General features: G+C 44.4%; 1 protein-coding gene across 1 annotated transcript in view; it reads left to right on the top strand.

Moving 5' to 3' along the window:
* Nucleotides 1-21,432, top strand: part of LOC309561730 (calcium-activated chloride channel regulator 1-like) — a gene marked incomplete at its 3' end in the record, with an annotated part of 83,028 nt that overhangs the window by 22,098 nt on the left and 39,498 nt on the right. The window contains exons 5-7 of the mRNA XM_082265723.1: nt 11,210-11,378; nt 13,257-13,478; nt 13,831-14,055. Of these exons, the coding sequence (XP_082121849.1) occupies nt 11,210-11,378; nt 13,257-13,478; nt 13,831-14,055 (616 nt within the window). The remainder of the gene's footprint in view (nt 1-11,209; nt 11,379-13,256; nt 13,479-13,830; nt 14,056-21,432) is intronic.

Here is a 21,432-nt window from a genome sequence, read left to right as displayed (position 1 = left end):
CGGCTGTGACATAAATTCTTTTTAAATCCAAGTCCATCTTCCTATCCAGAGGGTCTTTAAAGGACACCGCATTATCCAGCGGGAGTGTAACGTGTTTAGCCAGTCTGGAAACTGCAGCATCAACCAGAGGAGCTGATTCCAGGTGACTGACTTCTTCCGATTTAAAAGGATACAACTTGGACAGTTTGGAGGATAAGGAGGTCTTGCTGTCCCCTTTACTCCACTCTTCTAGGATGACATCCTTCAATTCTGACAGGAGCGGAAAGTTTAGCCGCTCTTTCCCCAAATGTTTGAAAAACCTTCTCTGTTTTACTTGTGGGGTACTGGGATCTTCCCATTTCAGAGCCTCTTTGACTGCTCTTATGAGAGGTGCAACAAGGGCAAAATCAAAACCCCCAACTGCACCTTCCTCTTCTTCCGAATCGCTCTCTGAGGATTTCCCGGAAGTGAAGCTTGGCTGAGAGGGACCTTGCTCTTCAGGAGCATCAGCAGGAGAGCTGGGAGTAGCAGATCCAGGTGTGGGACTAGCATTCCACTCTTTCATGGATTGTTGGACAATCCGTTTCACCAGGGATTCCAATCTCTGATCTTCAGACTCTCTTTCACCAGCTGCACGAGCGAAACAGGGCTCGCAAAGGGACTTGTCCTCTGGGACATGCGCCCCACAACCCCAACAGGCTCTCTGGGCCGTATGGCTACTGTGGCGGTGTGTGCGGTGTCTGGAGGAGGAATGTGAGCGTCTCCTCTCATGTCTGCTCCCTGATGGAGACTCACGGCGTCTTGACCTTGAAGATGATTCTCTTCGTGGCCTGACAGGGTCTCTTTCTTGACCAGACCTGGAGGAGCTGGGAGAAAGAGAAATCCAGGGAGACACAGGATTTAGCCATGAATCATGAGCCAGCATCCCTCCCTTCATATCCCTCTAAATGTACCAGCACTCACCTGTTGTGAGAGGGCTGGCCACAAGAGGGCGGTGAAGCAGGATCCATGTTTCAGGCAAAACCACAAACTCACTAGGAAGTAGAGCATACAGGGATCACTACAAAGCAATAAGGAACATTCAGGTGTTGTCCTAATATGCATCCAACCGCTCTCCCCCCCCCCTGCATACCACAAAAAGGTATGCAGCATCCGGTCCCCACATACCTGGTAAACAAACGGACAAGGTACCGGGAAGACGTCGCTATGCCCACAGTGCATTCCCAAATGCTCTGGAGCTGACAGGCGTTTAAATTTTCGCGCCAGGATGACGTCAGCGATGGCCGGCCGTGATCGCAAGTGCGCATGCGCGGACCAGGCCTCGCTTCCGAACGCGGCGAAGTGCGCATGCGCAGGCAGCGAGCGGAGCTCCATTACCATACAGCGCATGCGTCCGCCGGACTGAGCGGAGGGGAAGCAGGAAGGAGATGGCTGGAACGCACGGAGCGTTCCAGCCGCCATTGGGCCACCAGGGATAGCAAAGAAAGATAGTTTGGAGACAAACAAACATAACAAAAACACTGCCATGGAGGAGACAAATCTTCAGACCCTGTCAGGATATCCGTCGGCCATCCGAAGCACCGCACAGTTATCAGCCAAAGGGGATTTTGAAATGTCACTCACCCGCCCGTGGCTGGGCCCTGGACATAGACACCGACTTTTCATTCTGAGGTAAGCCGACCAAATTCCAACAGGAAATAATCCAAATAGTTGATCCTTGGAGGAGGACAAAAAAGGAACACTGGCTGTGCCTGCAAGCTGAAATTTATAGAGGGGGGTCCTATACCATTGGAGAGGAGGCGGGGTTAACCCACACGTAGGCTGCCATGGAGACTGCCAGGAAAGTAGGGTTCCCACCATCCCTGCTCTACTGAAAAATGATCTTTTTTCTGGTTCTGGACATGCTACAGAGCTGAAACTTCACATGTACACTTTTTAGACCCCCCAGACACTAAATCACACACAAAAAAAAAGTTCTTAAAAATTTTCATTTTTGATAGAGAGCCAATTATTGAAAAAAAAAAAAAAAGAACTTAAAAAAAAAAAAAAATTTCTTTGGATTTATTGTCTGGGGGGGGGGGGGGGGTCTAAAAAGTGTACCTGTGAAGTTTCAGCTCTGTAGCATGTCCAGAACCAGAAAAAAAAAATTAGAATTAGGGTTAGGGCTAGGGTTAGGGTTAGGGCTAGGGTTAGGGTCAGGGCTAAGGTTAGGGTAATTTTTAGTGCTTAGGGTTAGGGCTAGGGTTAGGGTTAGAGGGGTAGGGTTACTAACTCTAACCCTAAGTATCTCACCGTAACCCTATCGACCTAACACTAAACCTAACCCTAACCCTCTAACCAAGGGTGGACTGACAACTCATGGGGCCCCCGGGCAATCAGAGATCATGGGGCCCCCTGTGGCCACACTCAAGCCACACAAAGCCCCAACTACAAATTGCAGCTCAGCTACATAGAGTGGGCATTTTAATATCTACCACAGCATAGCCTGCATGGAAGTTCCTGGCTTCTTTCTGTAGTGTGTAGCCTCTCATGGGGCCCCCTACTGACCCTGGGCCCTCGGGCAGTGCCCTAACCCCCGAATGGTCAGTCCGCCCCTGCCTCTAACCATAACCCTAACCCTCTAACCTTAACCCTAACCCTCTAAGCCTAGCCATAAAAATAACCCTAACCCAAAAACTAACCCTAGCCCTAACCCTAGCCCTAACCCTAACCCTAGCCCTAACCCTAATTGGTAATTTTTTTCTGGTTCCGGACATGCTACAGAGCTGAAACTTCACAGGTACACTTTTTAGACCCCCCAGACACTAAATCCAAAGAAATTTTTTATTTTTATTTTTTTTTAATTTTTCCAATAATTGGCTCTCTATCAAAAAGGACAATTTTTAAGAACTTTTTTTTGTGTGATTTATTGTCTGGGGGTCTAAAAAGTGTACCTGTGAAGTTTCAGCTCTGTAGCATGTCCAGAACCAGAAAAAAAAAAATTAGAATTAGGGTTAGGGTTAGGGCCAGGGTTAGGGTCAGGGCTAAGGTTAGGGTTATTTTTAGTGCTTAGGGTTAGAGGGTTAGGGTTAGAGGGGTAGGGGTAGGGCTACTAACTCTAACCCTAAGTATCTCACCGTAACCCTAGCCCCTAACACTAAACCTAACCCTTACCCTCTAACCATAACCCTAACCCTCTAACCTTAACCCTAACCCTCTAAGCCTAGCCATAAAAATAACCCTAACCCTAGCCCTAGCCCTAAATTGGTAATTTTCTTCTGGTTCTGGACATGCTACAGAGCTGAAACTTCACAGGTACACTTTTTAGACCCCCCAGACGCTAAATCCAAAGAAATTTTTTATTTTTTTTTATTTTTATTTTTATTTTTTTTTTTCCAATAATTAGCTCTCTATCAAAAAATGACAATTTTTAAGAACTTTTTTTTGTGTGATTCAGTGTCTGGGGGGTCTAAAAAGTGTACCCGTGAAGTTTCAGCTCTGTAGCATGTCCAGAACCAGAAAAAAAATTAGAATTAGGGTTAGGGTTAGGGTTATTTTTAGTGCTTAGGGTTAGATGGTTAGGGTTAGAGGCGTAGGGGTAGGGTTACTAACTCTAACCCTAAGTATCTCACCGTAACCCTAACCCTAGCCCCTAACACTAAACCTAACCCTAACCCTTAAAGCCCAGTTCCTGTCCCAATTTGGTCGGTTCTGGTCTGTTTGCGGTTGTTTGCGGTGCGTTAAACGGGGAGTTTGGTCTGTCTCTGTAAAGCGGGCGTAACCCTTACACTACCTGATCGATACAACATCATACCTGATCGTATACACACACTGGATGTTTTAAAGCATGTTATTCCAAACAATTTAGGAATGTTAGGTGTTTTATGCCCTTTATGGAATAAAACCCGACTCTGCGTCAACTACGTAATTTTCCATGGGAGTTTTGCCATGGATCCCCCTCCGGCATGCCACAGTCCAGGTGTTAGTCCCCTTGAAACAACTTTTCCATCACTATTGTGGCCAGAAAGAGTGCCTGTGGGTTTTAAAATTCGCCTGCCTATTGAACTCTATGGCGGTTCGCCCGCTCCGCGAACATTTGCCGATGTTCGCGTTCGCCATTCGCGAACGGCAAATTTTAGGTTCGCGACATCACTACTAGGGAACACAGAAAAGAAGATTTACTTTCCCATTTTTTTTTTTTTTGCTCTTTCACACTGGTCCCTGTGGTGTCTTCTCCCCCACACTCCAGCTGTCTAAAGTTCATCAACACCAATGCAGGGTCCATTGGCCTGTATTGGATGTAATGATGCCGAGGGACAATCCACTGCTGAAGCATGGGGGGAGCCATCTGCTGGGCAGAACATGATCGGGTAAGTTAAAATGCTTTTCCTCTCCCCTTGTCAAAACAAGCAGGTAAACCTTGCAGTGCAGGCATAGCTCCACTGCAAGGGATCATTTTAAACATACCTGGAGTTGGGCTTTAAAGCAGAACTCTAGTCCTCTGCTACAATGCACTCCCACAAAGTGTGTATTTTTATATATATATATATATATATATATATATATATATATATATATACACACATACATATACAGTATAAACATATACAGTGTAGCACCCTCCTAGGTAGGTGCTAGTGAGAAAGTATAGTTTTGAGCTCTGTCTGCTTACCAGAAGGGCTGCAGGTAAATCTATATTGTTCTCTGCCTACCAGAGAGCAGGATCTGTTAGTGAGGTCTGCTCATTGTGCTCAGGATGCAACTCGTTCTGTCTGGAGAGTGTTTCACACTGGTCCAATAGGGAAGCATATTGGACAGTGGGTAGATACCTGACAAATGGGTGCACAGACTTTTGATACAGCGCTGGTGATTTGGCAGAGGAAAAGTGCCTCTGTGCATGCTGGGATACTGTATAAAAACCAGGAGCACATGTGCTCAAGGTCTTTCATCTGGATAGCGGAGTCCCGGAGGGAGGGGGACAGCTGCCTCCTCCTCTGTAGAGGTGCCATGTGGCCACTGGAGGTCGTCCTGAGGGCCTGGAGAGTAGCAGTGAGGAACTTATCCCGGAGGTCCAGAGGAGCTGACTGAGAGGGGAGACGCCGGAGGATCTGTCTCTGCAGTACAGTGAGTACAGAATCTTGTGTCAAGGGGCCTGACCTGGGGGGGGGTGGGGGCACCACTGCTCTTAGGATAGTCAGTGGACGGGTTTCGGTTGAAAGGGGATGCTAGTGAAAGTGTCCTGAAGATAAGTTATCATCCACTAAGTCATCTTGTTAGGAAGTGAAGAGCAAGAGACTTAACCCTTTCTACACTTGTGGAAGTGTGGATTAAGCAGCCTAGCTGTTTCCAATCAACCTAGAAGGTCTGAAGATAGAAGTCCCCAACTAATGAGAATAGTTCAACTGGAATATCCCATTATTCCCAGTTCCAAATAAACACAAAAAAAACCCAACACCCCTAGACTGTTTACTTGTGTGACGAGCCATCAGGAGCAAGGAAGGGATCTACAAACTATATCTCAAGATAACCGTGTGCTGCTAATCAGGGGAGCCTGTCAAGTCTATATTCAGCAGCCCCTGCGGGGACATTGCTACATGGGTTTCATAGAATAACAAAACAATATCACAATCATTATGTAAATTGTAAACTGACAGAGAGACAGGTAAGGGATCTTTCCCATCAAATCAATGGGAGCAGAAGCAAGTAGCTTAAAGTGAAAAAGAACAAGGCACAACTGTGTAACCGTAAAAAGTTTGGCAATTTCCCATCATCTGCCTCATGGACACAGTGAAGCGAAGAGTCTAAAGCCTCATACACACGCGTCGAAAATCGGCAGGGAATTTTCATCCGACGAGCGATCTGCTGACTTTCGGCTTGTTAGTATGATGCTTCCGACAAACGACTCCGACTTTTCGGCCGAAAAAAATCTGGTGTGCAGGCTATAAAATTTTTGTCCGCCGTCAAAACACGGCCGATTTTCGTGCAGTCAGTACAGATTTCGACAAGGAAAAATCTAATGAGCAAGACTGGGCATGCTCAGAGAAGAAAGAACACAAAGAAAGCAAACCAACACATGACATCACTTCTGAAGTAGAATTTTGTCGTGCGGGAAAATTTGTGTGCAGTCTAGGCACATTCCAACCAACAAAACACCACTCTGGACAAAAGACGGACGATCGGTCGGCCGATAATCGTTGCGTGTGTACTAGGCTTTAGAGTCTTAGAATGGTGAAGCAAACTCATGTCCTGGAGGCAGGTGAGTGGATTAGCACAATAGAGCAAGGATAATGTGCATACATAGATGCATGTATACTACGTCTAAGCGATCAATCATAAGACCTAAGGTCAGGGAACAAAGTTGGGTATGTAGGTATCTGTGGTATGATGCTGTTTAAATGTGTGGCTATAATCTTTTATATGGACTATAGACTCAAAGACTTGTGAATAAATGGTTGTGGAACAAATCATTTAAGTTTCCATTATTTCTTAGGGGGTATTCACTTAGATATATGAGTGCTTTGCATTATAAGCACGTTTCTGGAACAAATTTTGCTTGCAATCCAAGGTTTACTGTATTATATATACAAACCCGATTCCAGAAAAGTTGGGACACTGTACAAATTGTGAATAAAAACAGAATGCAATGATGTGGAAGTTTCAAATTTCAATATTTTATTCAGAATACAACATAGATGACATATCAAATGTTTAAACTGAGAAAATGTATAATTTTAAGGGAAAAATAAGTTGATTTTAAATATCATGGCATCAACACATCTCAAAAAAGTTGGGACAAGGCCATGTTTACCAATGTGTGGCATCCCCTCTTCTTTTTATAACAGTCTACAAATGTCTGGGGACTGAGGAGACAAGTTGCTTAAGTTTAGGAATAGAAATGTTGTCCCATTATTGTCCAATACAGGCTTCTAGTTGATCAACTGTCTTAGGTCTTCTTTGTCGCATCTTCCTCTTTATGATGCGCCAAATGTTTTCTATGGGTGAAAGGTCTGGACTGCAGGCTGGCCATTTCAGTACCCGGATCTTTCTTCTATGCATCCATGATGTTGTAATTGATGCAGTATGTGATCTGCCATTGTCATGTTGGAAATGCAAGGTCTTCCCTGAAAGAGACAACTTTTGGATGGGAGCATATGATGTTCTAGAACTTAGATATACCTTTCAGCATTGATGGTGCCTTTCCAGATGTGTAAGCTGCCCATGCCACACGCACTCATGCAACCCCATACCATCAGAGATGCAGACTTCTGAACTGAGTGCTGATAACAACTTGCGTTGTCCTTGTCCTCTTTAGTCCGGATGACATGGCATCCCAGTTTTCCAAAAAGAACTTCAAATTTTAAATCGTCTGACCACAGAACAGTTTTCCACTTTGTCACAGTCCATTTTAAATGAGCCTTGGCCCAGAGAAAACGCCTGCGCTTCTATATCATATTTAGATATGGCTTCTTTTTTGGCCTATAGAGTTTTGGTCAGCAACAGTGAATGGCACGGTGGATTGTGTTCACCGAAAATGTTTTCTGGAAGTATTCCTGAACCCATGTTGAGATTTCCATTACAGTAGCATTCCTATATGTGATGCAGTGCCGTCTAAGGGCCCGAAGATCACGGCATCCAATATGGTTTTCTTGCCTTGACCCTTTCACACAGAGATTGTTCCAGATTCTCTGAACCTTTGGATGATTTTATGCACTGAAGATTATGATAACTTCAAACTCTTTGCAATTTTTCTCTGAGAAACTCCTTTCTGATATTACTTCACTATTTTTCGCAGCAGCATTGGGGGAATTGGTGATCCTCTGCCCATCTTGACTACTGAGAGACACTGCCACTCTGAGTGGCTCTTTTTAAACCCAATCATGTTGCCAATTGACCTAATAAGTTGCAAATTAGTCCTCCAGCTGTTCCTTATATGTACAATTAACTTTTCCGGCCTCTTATTGCTACCTGTCCCAACTTTTTTGGAATGTGTAGCTCTCATTAAATCCAAAATGAGCCAATACTTGGCATGACATTTCAAAATGTCTCACTTTCAACATTTGATATGTTATCTATATTATATTGTGAATAAAATATAAGTTTGAGATTTGTAAATTAGTCCATTCTTGTTTTACTCACAATTTGTACAGTGTCCCAACTTTTTTGGAATTGGGTTTGTATATTGTATATATACAGTTGTGTTCAAAAGTTTGCATACTCTGGCAGAAATCGTGAAATTTTGGCATTGATATTGTAAATATGACTGATTAAAAAAAAAAAAAAAAAAAACTTTATTTAAGGATAGTGATTATATGAAGCCATTTACTATTACATAGTTGATTGGCTCTTTTTAAAGTAGAACTATAAGCAAAACTTTTTTTTTCATTTTGGATAGAGAAGGGGATGGTTATAACCCCTGATAGTTTATTTTTTGCCATTGGCGAGATTTTGCTTCAATTCCTGTCCCATAGCCATACCAGGAAGTGATGAGAAAAGTGTAGCTGCTGACTTTTAATAAACACACACTCATCTGTCCCATGGTCCAGCGATGCAGCCACCTGCAGCCTCGCTTCTCTCTCTCTCTCCTCCTTGCGGCATCGGCATTGCAAGTGTGGGCACCCGGCTGTGATAGTTTGCGGCTTCACAGCAGGGTGTGCACTGCACATGCACGAGCCGGGCAATCTTCTGGGACCTTTGATATGTTTCAGAAGATTGTAAGGAGGGAGGAGGAGCGGAAGTGGGAGCCGGTACCTGTCAAAACTAGGTACTTGCCCCCCTAAAAAAAAAAGACTTGCCAAATATGGAATATTTGGGGGGGAGGAGTACTTAAAGGAGTTGTAAAGCCAGAAGGTTTTTTTTATCTGCATTCATTCTATGCAATAAAATAAAAAATAAAAATAAAAAATCGTCTGTGTGTAGCAGCCCCCCAAGCACCCCCTAATACTTACCTGTGCCCCCTCTCTCTCCAGCAATGTCCACGAGTCCCTCGGCCATCCGGGACTCTCCCTCCTGATTGGCTGAGACACAGCTGCTGCCCCATTGGCTCCCATGGCTGTCAATCAAAGTTAGTTAGCCATTTAGGAGAGAGAATGGTAGCTTCGTGTCTGAATGGCAGCTCAGCTCGGGTGCCCCCCTAGCAAGCTGCTTGCTGTGGGGGCACTCAGTAGAAGGGAGGAGCCAGGAGCAGCAATGAGGGACCCGAGAAGCGAAGGATCCAGGCTGCTCTGTGCAAAACCAGCTGCACAAAGGAGGCAAATATAACGTTTGTTATTTAAAAAAAAACAAAAAAAAAAACGAGACTTTACAATCACTTTAAAGCGGAACTTACCCTTTTGGGTGGAGCTCCACTTAAAGCACAAGGTCAAGATGACCCTCCAGTGGTTACAGCAGGTAAAGGTGAAGGTTCTGGAGTGGCCATCACAGACTCCTGACCTTAACCACTTCTGCACCGGAAGATTTTCCTGTATATTGACCAGGTCCTATTCTGCGATTCGGCACTGCGTGACTTTAACGGACAATTGCGCAGTCGTGCAACGCTGTACCCAAATAAAATTTACGTCCTTTTTTTCTCACAAATAGAGCTGTGTTTTGGTGATATTTGATCACCTGTGCAATTTTTTTTTTTTTTTTGCGCTATAAACAAAAAAAGAGCAACAATTTTGAAAAAAAAAAAACAATATTTTTCACATTCTGCTATATGACATTCCAAAAAAAAAAAAAATTTAAAAATCTTTTTTTAAATCTTAAATTTTTTTTAACATTTTAGGCCAATTTGTTTTCTGTTACATATTTTTGGTAAAAAAAATCGCAATAAGCGTATTTTGATTGGTTTGCGCAAAATGTATTGTGTCACTAACTACGGGAAAGATTTATGTCATTTTTATTGTTTTTTTTTTTTTTACTAATAATGGCAGTGATCTGTGATTTTTTGCGGGACTGCAACATTGCAGCGGACAGATTGGACCCCTAACTGACATTTTTGACAATTTTGGGAGTACCAGTGACATTACTACAGTAACCAGTGCTAAAAATATGCACTGTTACTGTAATAATGACACTGGCAGGGAAAGGGTTAATACTGTTGGTGATCAAGGGGTTAAATGTAAGCCTAGGGGAGTGATTCTAACTGTGGGGGGGGGGGAGGTTGGGCTTTTGAAATGATCACAGAGACATGTGATCACATAGCCTCTGTGATCATTGCAGGCAGAAGGACGGGCGGCTGTGTTTACATCAGCTGTCCATCCTATTCTCTCAGTGGGTAAAGATCGCCGGTGTCAGGTGGTAATCGGAGCCGCCTGACACACACGCCAGCTTCCCCCCGCTGATGCGCTCGCCCCCAAGCTCGCCCCCTAGCTCCTCCCAGGCAAATTACATACGGATACATGGTTTTGCCTGGGAGAGCCACTCTGCCGCCGTATATATACAGTATACGATCGGCAAGTGGTTAATATCATCGAGCAACTCTGAGGAGATCTCAAATATGGTTAATGCAAGATGACCAAAGACTTTGCATGACTAGGAGGCACAGAATTAAGAACAATGGGTATGCAAACTTTTGAACAGGGGTCATTTCATTTGTTTACTTGTTGCCATGTTTTGTTTTATGATTGTGCGATTCTGTTATCACCTACAGTTGACAATAAGGAATCCCATAAGAAAGAAATGTGTTTTGCCTGTTTACTCAATAGTACATACTGAATGTTACCAATTCTACAAGGGTATGCAAACTTTTGAGCACAACTGTGTGTATATATATATATATATATATATATATATATATATATATATATATATACACAAAAACAACGGGTCCTTTTTTTTTTTTTTTTTTGGGTTGGACAAAAACCCTTTTTATTCTATCTGCTGTTGGAAAAATCCCTGTACAGAATTTACTGTCTCTGAGTGGAAATGAGGAGAAATCCTCTTAGACAGCTATTACTTGAACAGGTTTCCCCATAGAGAGATGATATCCCTACTTGCAGAGACAACTGTAACATTTTGAATATTTTCATCACTTTCTGTCCAAGAGACTGTGATCACCAAAGCAAATAGAGAATGAATCTCCCCCAGCGGGACACAAGCAGTGCACTCTATCCAAAACTAAACAAAATTTGACCTAAAATACTCCCATGTAATTGTGATCACTGTTTCTTGAACATTACTTACAAGTTGAGAAAACTACCATTATTCTCAAAAATGGCTCCATCTTGGTACGATTCTTTACTTATACTTGATCTGATTATTTCTTTAACAGGTGTCCAACTGAACTTAAAGGTGTTTACAGACAATATACATGTACCAATAAGGACTGTAAATGTGTCCCTCAGATGGACACTGGACTGTATGACGACAGCTGTGTGTTTCTACCTGATTTAAAGCAAACTTCAAAAGAATCTATAATGTATTCACCGGCAATAAATGATGTAAGTACGTTGTGACAAGATATCAAAATTGTTACAATCACCCCTGCAGTATAATAATATTTATTCCTTGCAATTTGTCATATTCGATGACATGATGACATATTTAAAGAAATTAGATGATTGTTTCCAGTTAGACTGTATGTAGGGTCAGAAAGACAGGAGTATATAGCCTATAGTCTCCCCCATGGAATATAATGGAAAGCATGATGACAAGTGGGTCCCCCAAGCTAGTGTAATTATTGTTGTAAACACTTAAAAAGAACAAATATTGCACTCACATCAAGCAGGAAGAAAGTCTGACATGTTGACAGACTGACCAAGAGTGAGTCTATTGGAGCCATCCATACCATGACCTATAGTTTTGCGCTGTGCTACAATCCTGGACTCCTTTTGTCACAGTCCCAGGTGGATGGTAATATGGTCTCATGTACTGAACTTGTCCCATGTACTGTACTTTGCAGCTTAGCTAAAGACTGAGCTAACCAACAGAGCCACTGAAGACCAACAACCTCCTGTGTATAATGGTTGCTAGACAATGCATTTTTGGGGGTGCTACCCTTTTGTCAGTTAGCTCAAACCTTTCTTCTGTATGCTTTTTGTTTTGTTATGTTAAAGGTGAAGCATAGCCAAACCTCTTATGGCCCGACTGCTCCTGTAGGTTGAAGAGTTTGGATCCATGATTGTGCTATAATACTACAACAGTTGTGTGCCCAACATGGATTCAGCTCAGGATGGCTATGCCAAACTTTACTAACGTTAGGATGCCAAATTTGAACCCTATTAAAGTCAGTGGGAGCCAATTCTTAGAAATCAGTAATGAACATTATTTTCTCTATTAGGGAAGGGATAATGAAACACCTGGCAAAGGGAAATGGGCAGTGCTCTGGGTGACATGAACCAAACTAAAAACATTTTTTTCAAATTAAGTTTGGTGGGGAGCAGTGATTTTAATTAAGCATTAAGTAAAATGTAAAAATACACAATTCCTTTAAATAACATGCCTGGAGGATGCTCTTAACTTGCCTGTCAAGTGGCACATCTGTACAATGTGTACAATCTACTACAGCAACACTGACAAAAAACTGTTTAAATTGTTGGTAAATTAAAAGCACCTGACTGCTTTATTCTGTTTATAAACATATGACTTGGGATTTCCCTCTATACTAAATATTCTAGTTCAGGCTTTGCTATAGATGTTATTGGGGGGACCACACAAAAAAACGTGTGAAGTTCCCCCTTATACATATCATAGCCTTATCTGTAATGAGGGTCTGGTATAGATGTTCACTCAAAGAACAACAAAAAAAATAGTGTGAGGTCTATACCAAACTCTATGGATTTTAGTAAATAAAGACACACTTTTTAAAAAGTAATTTATTAAAAAATAGGCAAAAAACTAAAATTTCCCTCAATGTGTATTGATCCATCATCAATTATATCATGCAATGATGCAGATCCTCATCAATGAAGATGAACAACGCCAGCTGACTTGCTGAAAGAATAATCCCACCACCATGTCCCATCATGACTCAGTAGTTCCTGGTCTCTGGAGCAGAATGTAAACAAAGGAGGGGGTGGGGGGTGTTTCCCAGGTGATGTCATTGACCAAATATGGACTTGACCATATTTGGTCAATGATGTCTTGGGGCATCCCCAGGCCCCAGTTTAGTGTGACCATTTGCAGAATCTCCCAAAATTCAGTCTAAACATTGGGTTCAGACTGACCTGGGAGCTCATCCATAATGATAAACGGGATTGCTGATGGACTCATTATTGTTAAAAACCACATCAAATATTTTCTTCAGTCATGATAATGTTATAATATGGTTCCAGTTTTAATATCAGTATAACCTCATTATTATCAATATTTTTTTTTAGGTAACTGCATTTTGTGATGCTACAAATCATAATGTGGAGGCTCCAAATTTACAGAACAGGATGTGCAACTATCGCAGTACATGGGATGTTATCAAGGACTCCACTGATATACGTTCCACCACACAAACAACAGCACCAGTTCCTGAACCCACCTTCTCATTGCTGCAGGCTTCAGACAGAGTGGTCACTCTAGTACTTGATGTCTCAGGAAGCATGGGCGGTGTAAGCAGCTTTTATTATCTAATCTATGTACAATCAGATTTGTGTTGTATGATTCTGGACAAGTGTTGACATAAAATCAATGTAAAATGTAGAAAGTTAATATCAGTTTGAAACACTGCTTTACATTACTGGAGTGTTTTACCTCAGGAAATAATCTGTTCAGGGTTTGTATGTCTTCTTTATGGGTGCATGGAATCCCTCCAGGTTGTCAGGTTTCATACTAATAAATAAAAAACATGGTGGAGAGATAGCTAACTTGTGACAAACTGACCCTAGTGTATGCATGTGTGCTTTTATGACAGTGGTAGGAAAAAACATGGATATTGGATTAACACTATTTTATCGATTACAGTATAATCGCATTCAGAGGCTGTACCAGGCTGCAGAAGTATTTCTCATTCAGATCGTGGAACCAGGATCATATGTTGGAATTGTTTCATTTTCAAGCTCCGCCACACTACTTTCTTCATTAGTTCAAGTTTTCAGTGATCAGCATCGGCAACAACTTAAAGCACTTCTGCCCAGAACTGCAGGTGGAGGAACAAATATTTGTGCTGGACTAACAAGGGGAATTGAGGTAAGTTATTATTAAAAAATTTGCTGATCTCTAGCAAAGTTTCGAGAGTTAGGAACATAAGTATAACATTCAATCCTTAATAAAAGTCCTATAGACCTGAGTGCTGTTATTGATGGCTGGGGGGATAGCATTCCCAAACCACAGCATAGTCACCAGGTGCATGGAGTTTGCATAATCTCTCTTTGTGTTTTTACTTGTGTAATCTGGTTTTCTACCAAAAACACATTTGTAGATAGTTAACATTTGACCAAGCTGACTCTACAAAGTATGGTTACTAGACTGTGTGAGCTCCTTCGGGGGCATGTACTGATGTAAATGGTTTTATGCACTCTGTAAATCACTCTGTTATATGCTGATGCCATATACAGTATATAGGTGCCATAAATTATATGTAAAATACATACACACATACTCATGAGCTATATGCGACCAGCATGAGTGTGATCCCAACACATTAATAAGCTGTTGTTTGAGAAATTTTAGCCTGCCTGTTAACAACCCCCTGCTATTCCAAATCTGCCACTTAAAGCGGAGTTCCGGGCACAGAATCGTTTTTTTTTTTCAATCTCCCCCTAACAATCACCCTTACACATCGATACATCCGCTAATCCTGGTTAGAATGGTGAAATAATGAGTTTGCAAGAATAAAATCTTACTTTATATAATTTCTGATGTGCGGCGCCATCTTTGTTGTGGATTGCCGAGTCCGTTGTGGGGAAATGTCTTCCCTTCTTCCTGATTCCAGTGGGCGTAGGCCTGTGAGTCAAGAAATGAGAACAGTGGTCGGCCGCCCATGTGACTGCAAAGTGCATCATGGGAGGGCAGAGGAAGAGCTCCCAGGACGCATTGCGGCAGGAAGTGACGAGGAGAGCCGAGGCACAGGAGGGAGGAAGTCCTTTGAAAGGTGAGTATACAAACCTCTGTAAACAGGTAAGTGAAAAAAAAAAAACTATGGGAATATCCAATTCTGACTCAGCGGAGAGTAAGGAATACAATGCAGTAATTATTAGAAATTGAATTTTGTGCCCGGAACTCCGCTTTAAGCCCCGGAAGATTTTACCCCTTTCCTGACCAGACCCTATTTTGCGTTTCGGCACTGCGTGACTTTAACGAACAACTACGCGGTCGTGCAATGCTTTATCCAAATTAAATTGATGTCCTTTTTTTCCCACAAACAGGGCTTTCTTTTGGTGGTATTTGATCACCTGTGCGATTTTTTGATCATGCGCTATAAACAAAAAAAGAGCGACAATTTTGCAAAAATAACAATATTTTTCACATTTTTTTTATATGAAACCCCCCCCCCCCCCCCCAAAAAAAAAAATGTAAAAATCAAAATTTTTTAACATTTTAGGCCAATTTGTTTTCTGCTACATGTTTGGTAAAAAAAAAAAAAAACGCAATAAGCGTATTTTGATTGGTTTGCGCAAAAGTTATTGCATTTGCTAACTAAGGGAAAGATTTTTGTCATTTTAATTTTTTTTTGCAGGACTGCGACATTGCGGTGGACAGATTGGGCCCTTGACTGATATTTTTCACACTTTTGGGAGTACCAGGTGCTAAAAATATGCACTGTTACTGTAATAATGACACTGGCAGGGAAGGGGTTAACTTTATTGGAGAAGGAGGGATTAAGTGTGTCCCAAGGGGCATGCTTCTAACTTTGATTGGATGTGGCTGTTTGTGTAACAACAGAGAAATACGATCCTGCATACACAGGGGAGAATGACAGGCGGCTTTGTTTATGTTAGCCGCCTTCCTTTCTCCCGCTGTAACCTATGATAGCGAGTGACCGGCGGACATCGGGTCCGCCGGTCACACGCGTGGACTTCATAGGGAACGAGCGGGGGCGGGAGCGCGCCTCCGGTGGCGCAAGCTCGCCCCCTATTGGCTCACAGGCTAGTGACGTAACCATACGTCACTTTGCCTGTGAGGGGCTGACCGCCGCCGTACATAGTCGTGCGGCTGTCGGCAAGAGGTTAATTAGGGCAGAACTATACTCACCTCCCCTCCAGCAATCTTACAAAGATCTTTGGCCATCTTGAATTGCCTAAGTGAAATAACATAACTTCCATGCATGCGCACCGGAGTTTATTCATCCTGACACCCAGCAGATGTGGAAAAGTTTAAGAAGTTTGTGAGGAGGAAGTTACATATCCTTTTTTTTTTCAGAAGAGACACACCATATCTCTTCTGCATTAAAAAAAAAACCCTCCTTCTCGCAGTTTTTTTTTTTGTTTTTTTTTTTTGTTTGTTTTTTTAACTAAATTTTTGCTATAAGACTGAGCTCCAGCCTTGGTTTGTCTTTGGTGGTAAATGCTATCATGAGAATCCAGAGTACCAGCACACATCATGCAGCTAAATGGCATAATTTATACTATATGACAAATGCAAACAAAAGGGGTTTATTTCTCATTTAAAATGCTCAAGGTGGGCTCTGTTTATTCGGGCACACTTGCATGAACATGGGCCTGCCCCCCCCATATCTAATTAGTAGGTGCACGTTTAAGCTATTGTGACAAGTTGCTGAATTTCAGGTGCGCTGTCACTTTAGATTTTACTCACACTTTGCTGCACAGGTAAAGGTGTCCAATCAGGTGTACTGGAACTTTCTAGAAGGTGTGGGGCTCAACATATAAAGGGGTTGCGGCACAGGTATTCTCGCCGCTGGTCAGATCAGCAAAAGAGCTACCCTTTCTTCCGCCATGGGCACTTATTTGTGGCATGTAACCCGCGGATCTGGGGGATACTTGTTTCTGTTAAAAATGTGTTTTTGCTTGAGTTTTTATAACTAAGTTTTTATAACTAATACCGTCAGCATTGTCCATTTTCTTCATCAGCGGCCACTTCTGGCTAGACTTCTTCGGACAGTAGGGGGTTGTACCTGGGTGCCACTGGTTTCTGCCAGTTCTGTGCTGATGGCACTGCTGGACATATTCTGATTAGTATTGGGCGAATGGTTTGAGCCGAGCAAAAGTTTGGCCCAAACAACGCCTGTTCAGCTAACACCCAAGTCTGCATGGCGCTTGGCAGGCAAACATTCTGTCAAGTGCCCCACAGTGCACTGCACGCTTCACAGTGCATTCTAGGGCCCTAATTAGGGGCAGCCAATTAGGGCACAGAGCACTGTCAGAGCTCTGATTGGACAAAGTGATGATGACTTTCTCCAATCACAGCTCAGTGCTCATAGTCAGTGGTGTATTTAGGTTTTGTGCTGCCCTAGGCCTGACTAAACTCGTGCACCCCCTAATTTAACTATGGCCCACCCCTTCCTGTCAAGGCCACAGCCCTTCCTGTTTCAAACCCGCCCTGCCATCTGTAAACCACACCCCATCCTCTTTGGGCTCCACCTTTTCCTCTTAGACCTCCACCTCCTCCTCTCTGTACATTAAAAGTGGGTACAAAGTGCCTACCTACTTGTATATTTTGTTGTTTTGTATGGGTTCATCAGTTTGCGAGAGTGCTCCTGGGGGCCCCCCATTAGGCAGCGGGGATGCCAATCCACAGGGCCGGCGACCGTAATTTCCGTCGGGCACCCGCGATCTTTCCCCGGTGAGAGAGAGCGACGGTCCGCTGTTGTAAACACTGCTGACCATTGTTCTCTCTGAAATGATCACAGAGCGCCTGTGATACTCCTATTTAGGATCACAGGTCTCTATGTTCATTTCACAAGTCTCTCCCCCATACAGTTAGAAATCACTCCCCTAGGCTCACACGTAACCCTTTGATCACCCATAATGTTAACCCCCTTCCCTGCCAGTGTCATTAGTACAGTGACAGAGCATATTATTAGCATTGATTACTGTAGTAATGTCACTGGTCCCCCCAAAAGTGTAAAAAATGTCAGCTAGGGGTTTGATCTGTGCGCCGCAATGTCGCAGTCCCGTTAAAAATCGCAGATCGTCGCCATTACTAGTAAAAAAATAAAAATTCTCCCCTGCAGTGAAAGGTGAATTAGTGGAGCCAAGTGCCAGAAACTGGGCTCTGGGACTCCAGTGGGAATGGGGACCCCGGGGCACCCCTGCCCGAGCCTGTCCTGATCACCCCCCCTCCCTGCCCAGTATAATCTGATCTAATGACTGATCCCATTTAAAACCATCATCATCATCAGAGTAGGTAGGTATGTCTGTAGGTAGAGATGTAGTTGGGTGGGTGTGCTCACTGGCAGTGGCGGCTGGTGCTCAAAATTTTTTGGGGGGGGGGGCGCAAACAGAAAAATGTAATAGGCATTGCTTTGCGGCAAAAAAGCTGTAAAAAATTGCGTGACTTTGAGGTCACAAAAGTGTGAAAGGGGCCTTCAGTAATCAAGGTATAGTGTGCCAGCATGCCCACTTTCAATGCACAGTGACCAGCATGCCCCCTTCAAAACAGTGACCACCGGGCCCCCTTCAATGCAGTGACCAGCGTACCCCCTTTCAATGCAGAGACCAGCGTGCCCCTCTTTCAATGCAGAGACCAGTGTGTTCCCTTTCAATGCAGAGACCTGCGTGCCCCCTTCAATGCAGGGATCATTGTGCCCCCTTTCAATGCAGAGACCAGCATACCCCCCTTTCAATGCAGAGACCAGCGTGCCAAGCCCCCCCCCCCCCAGACCAGTGCACTTACCTGTAGCAGTGGCCTCTATTCAGTCTCCTCGAGTCCTTAGTCCTCCCGCCTTCTCCTCGGCAAATGGCATGGGGTTTGCCTTTTGGCCAATCAGGAAGCGGGTCTCGGACCCGCTTCCTGATTGGCCAGGAGGAGGATCCGTGTGACAATAGCGAATTTTCATTTTCTATTGTCACACAATGGGTGGGCTCGGGGCGCACTGCTCTGCACCTTGGGTCCACCCTTTGCTGAAGCCTATTAGAGCCTCTGGCTCTAATCAGGTGATTTAAAAAAAAAAAAAAAAGCCCCATTGAACTCCATGCGTCCGGCGCCCCTCATGTAGATTAGGGGGCCGGACGCATGGATAGGGGGGCGGCACCCCTGTGCCCCCAACACACTGGCCGCCACTGCTCACTGGCTTTACCTGCCTTGGGTCACTGCAGCAGCTTCTCCACTATGATGCCCAGGTCCTCAGCCTTGACAGCCTGAAGCAGCTCCTGGTTCTTCTTCATCCTCAGTGCTGCACCCCAGGGGAGTACGATCCTGGGTACTGGAGAGGAAGGGAAGATCCTAGCAGAACTTGATTGGTCCTCAGTCCTCACATCCCCAGCATCCTTCCCTGGAGAGGAGGAGGGCTAGGTGATGGATGGGGATACAGGGTCAGATGTGCTCTCAGGAACACCATACTCGGGAGCCAGAAGGGGCAGGGCAAGCCTGGGGGAGGAGCCAGACGTACCCGGGTGCAAGTGCCATACTCGGGAGGCAGGTCGAGGAGGGAGGGGCGGAGCCGAGGTGCCAGGGGAGGACCCACAAAAACCTGGGGGTGAGCTTCATATCGCACCGCACCAAGGAGAAAAGGGTGGAGCAAGGCGCCATGGTGAGCCGGGGGAGGAGCCAGAATTAGCTGAGGGTAAGTTCCATACTCGGGAGTCGGGCCAGTGAGGAAGGGGTGGAGCTGAGGTGCCAGGGGAGGAGCCAGGAATACCTGGGAGCGAGCTCCATTCTTGGAGCCAGGGAAGGAGGGGCGGAAGCGCCAGGGTAACCCCTAAGGAGGAGCGAATACCCCGAGCAGCAAGGAGGGAAGGGGAGAAGGATCATAACCTGCCATTAATCTCCTGATCCCACCCCCTTCCATGAATAATATGATTGGCTGCACGGACTCACAGCTGCACTTAGGCGGGGCGGTGCCACTGCACACTCTGCGACTGCAATGAATCACATTGTTGTTTATCATGGCCGGTCCACTGCTGCTGAAAAGATGCCGATAAGTGCCATGAGCCGCTCGGGACTGTGTGTGTGGGAGGTGGCTGCGGGCGGCATTAGGCAGACACGGGAGCAGACTCAGAGGACGGATCGGGGTTTTTTTTTTCATGCGGGGGGCGGCTTTTTTGCCGCCCCCCCACAAAGTGCCGCCCTAGGCCTGGGCCTTGTTGGCCTAGGCCAAAATACAGCATTGCTCATAGTCCCATACCACACTATGAAAGGTTCCTTCCCATAGAAAGCTTTTGCAGTGTGTTGGAGTGGAGATAGAGCAGGGCTCAGTTTGCTACTAGCGGGTTTGTGTGTTCACCTATTGTGACTCTGAGTGTAGAGTGTTAGTGTAGAGTTAGTATAGTGTGTTAGTATAGTGTTAGTGAAGTGCAGTGTTTAATACAGCATTACATAACATTTCGCGCTGTATACAGTACTGTATCCCCCTTTTTTTTGGGGTTGCTGTGTGTTTTCTTTTTTGTTTTTTGTTTTTTCCCCCATGCCAATGCCTGCTGATAAAGGATGCATGCACTGTACTGTTACCATATGAGGAGGCGACAAAGAAGGTGAGCCATGACAATGCATGCATCAGTGACACAATCCCTCTTGTGTTACTGCTGGAGCATACTCTGTGTGGCATAATGGACAGGGCACTTGAGGCAGAGCAGTTGGGAGGACTTCCTTTCCTCTCAAGGCCTGCTTTATGCAGACACCATTCTTGCGATGTCATCGAACACACAAGAGGAAAGGGAGGAGAAGGATTCTGGCAGTTTTGGAGGCACAGAAGCAGAGGAAGACACACGCCAAACCTTAAGAAATGGTTTTCAGTCTCCAGAAACCTTGGGAATAGTACATGGCTGGGAGGAGGCAGTTCCAGATATTGTAGGACTCAGTGACCCGAGGACCCTGCTTCTCATGCCTCCACAAACTTGCGGTGCATGAGCTTCCTTATTCTTCAAAGCCTGAGAAAGGGCACAAGAATTTGTAGCATCATGGATAAGGATCATTGGTTGGCAACTCTCCTTGACCACCGTTACAAGGGGAAAGTCTTGAAACTCATCCTGCCCTCGCAGAGGGAGCACAGGATAAAATATTTTGAGGACACCTTAGTTTATTAAGCACCTTTCCAGACTCTGGTAGGTTAAAGTCTCATGGAAAAACTAGTTTTGAGGCTTCTCTTGGTCAAAGGAGGAGCAGTGAAGAAGGGGGCCACCACAGTGATGCATTTTTTTTTTAGTCCTCAGCACCCAGGGCTGTCAGCTTCAACATCCCATCGGCAGCATTTGCATCACATGGAGACAGATTATCTAGGGGCAAAAACAGACATGGAGAGCTTTCCAGTATACGATCCACTGGGGTTTCTGGGCCATGAGAATAGAACACTGCCCGAAACTTGACCAGTATGCAATTGAGCTGCTAGGCTTCCCGGCATCCAGCATGCTTTCTGAACTAGCATTCAGTGCTGCCGGAGCTTTTCTGATAAAAGAGTGCTTCTGTCCACACACTCCGTTGACTGGCTGACATTTGTCAATATGAATCAGT

Source organism: Pelophylax lessonae (genome assembly GCF_965119305.1).
Source record: "Pelophylax lessonae genome assembly, chromosome: 8".
NCBI lineage: Eukaryota > Metazoa > Chordata > Amphibia > Anura > Ranidae > Pelophylax > Pelophylax lessonae.
Note: the sequence above shows the minus strand (reverse complement) of the source record. Positions and strands in the feature narration are given on the sequence as shown.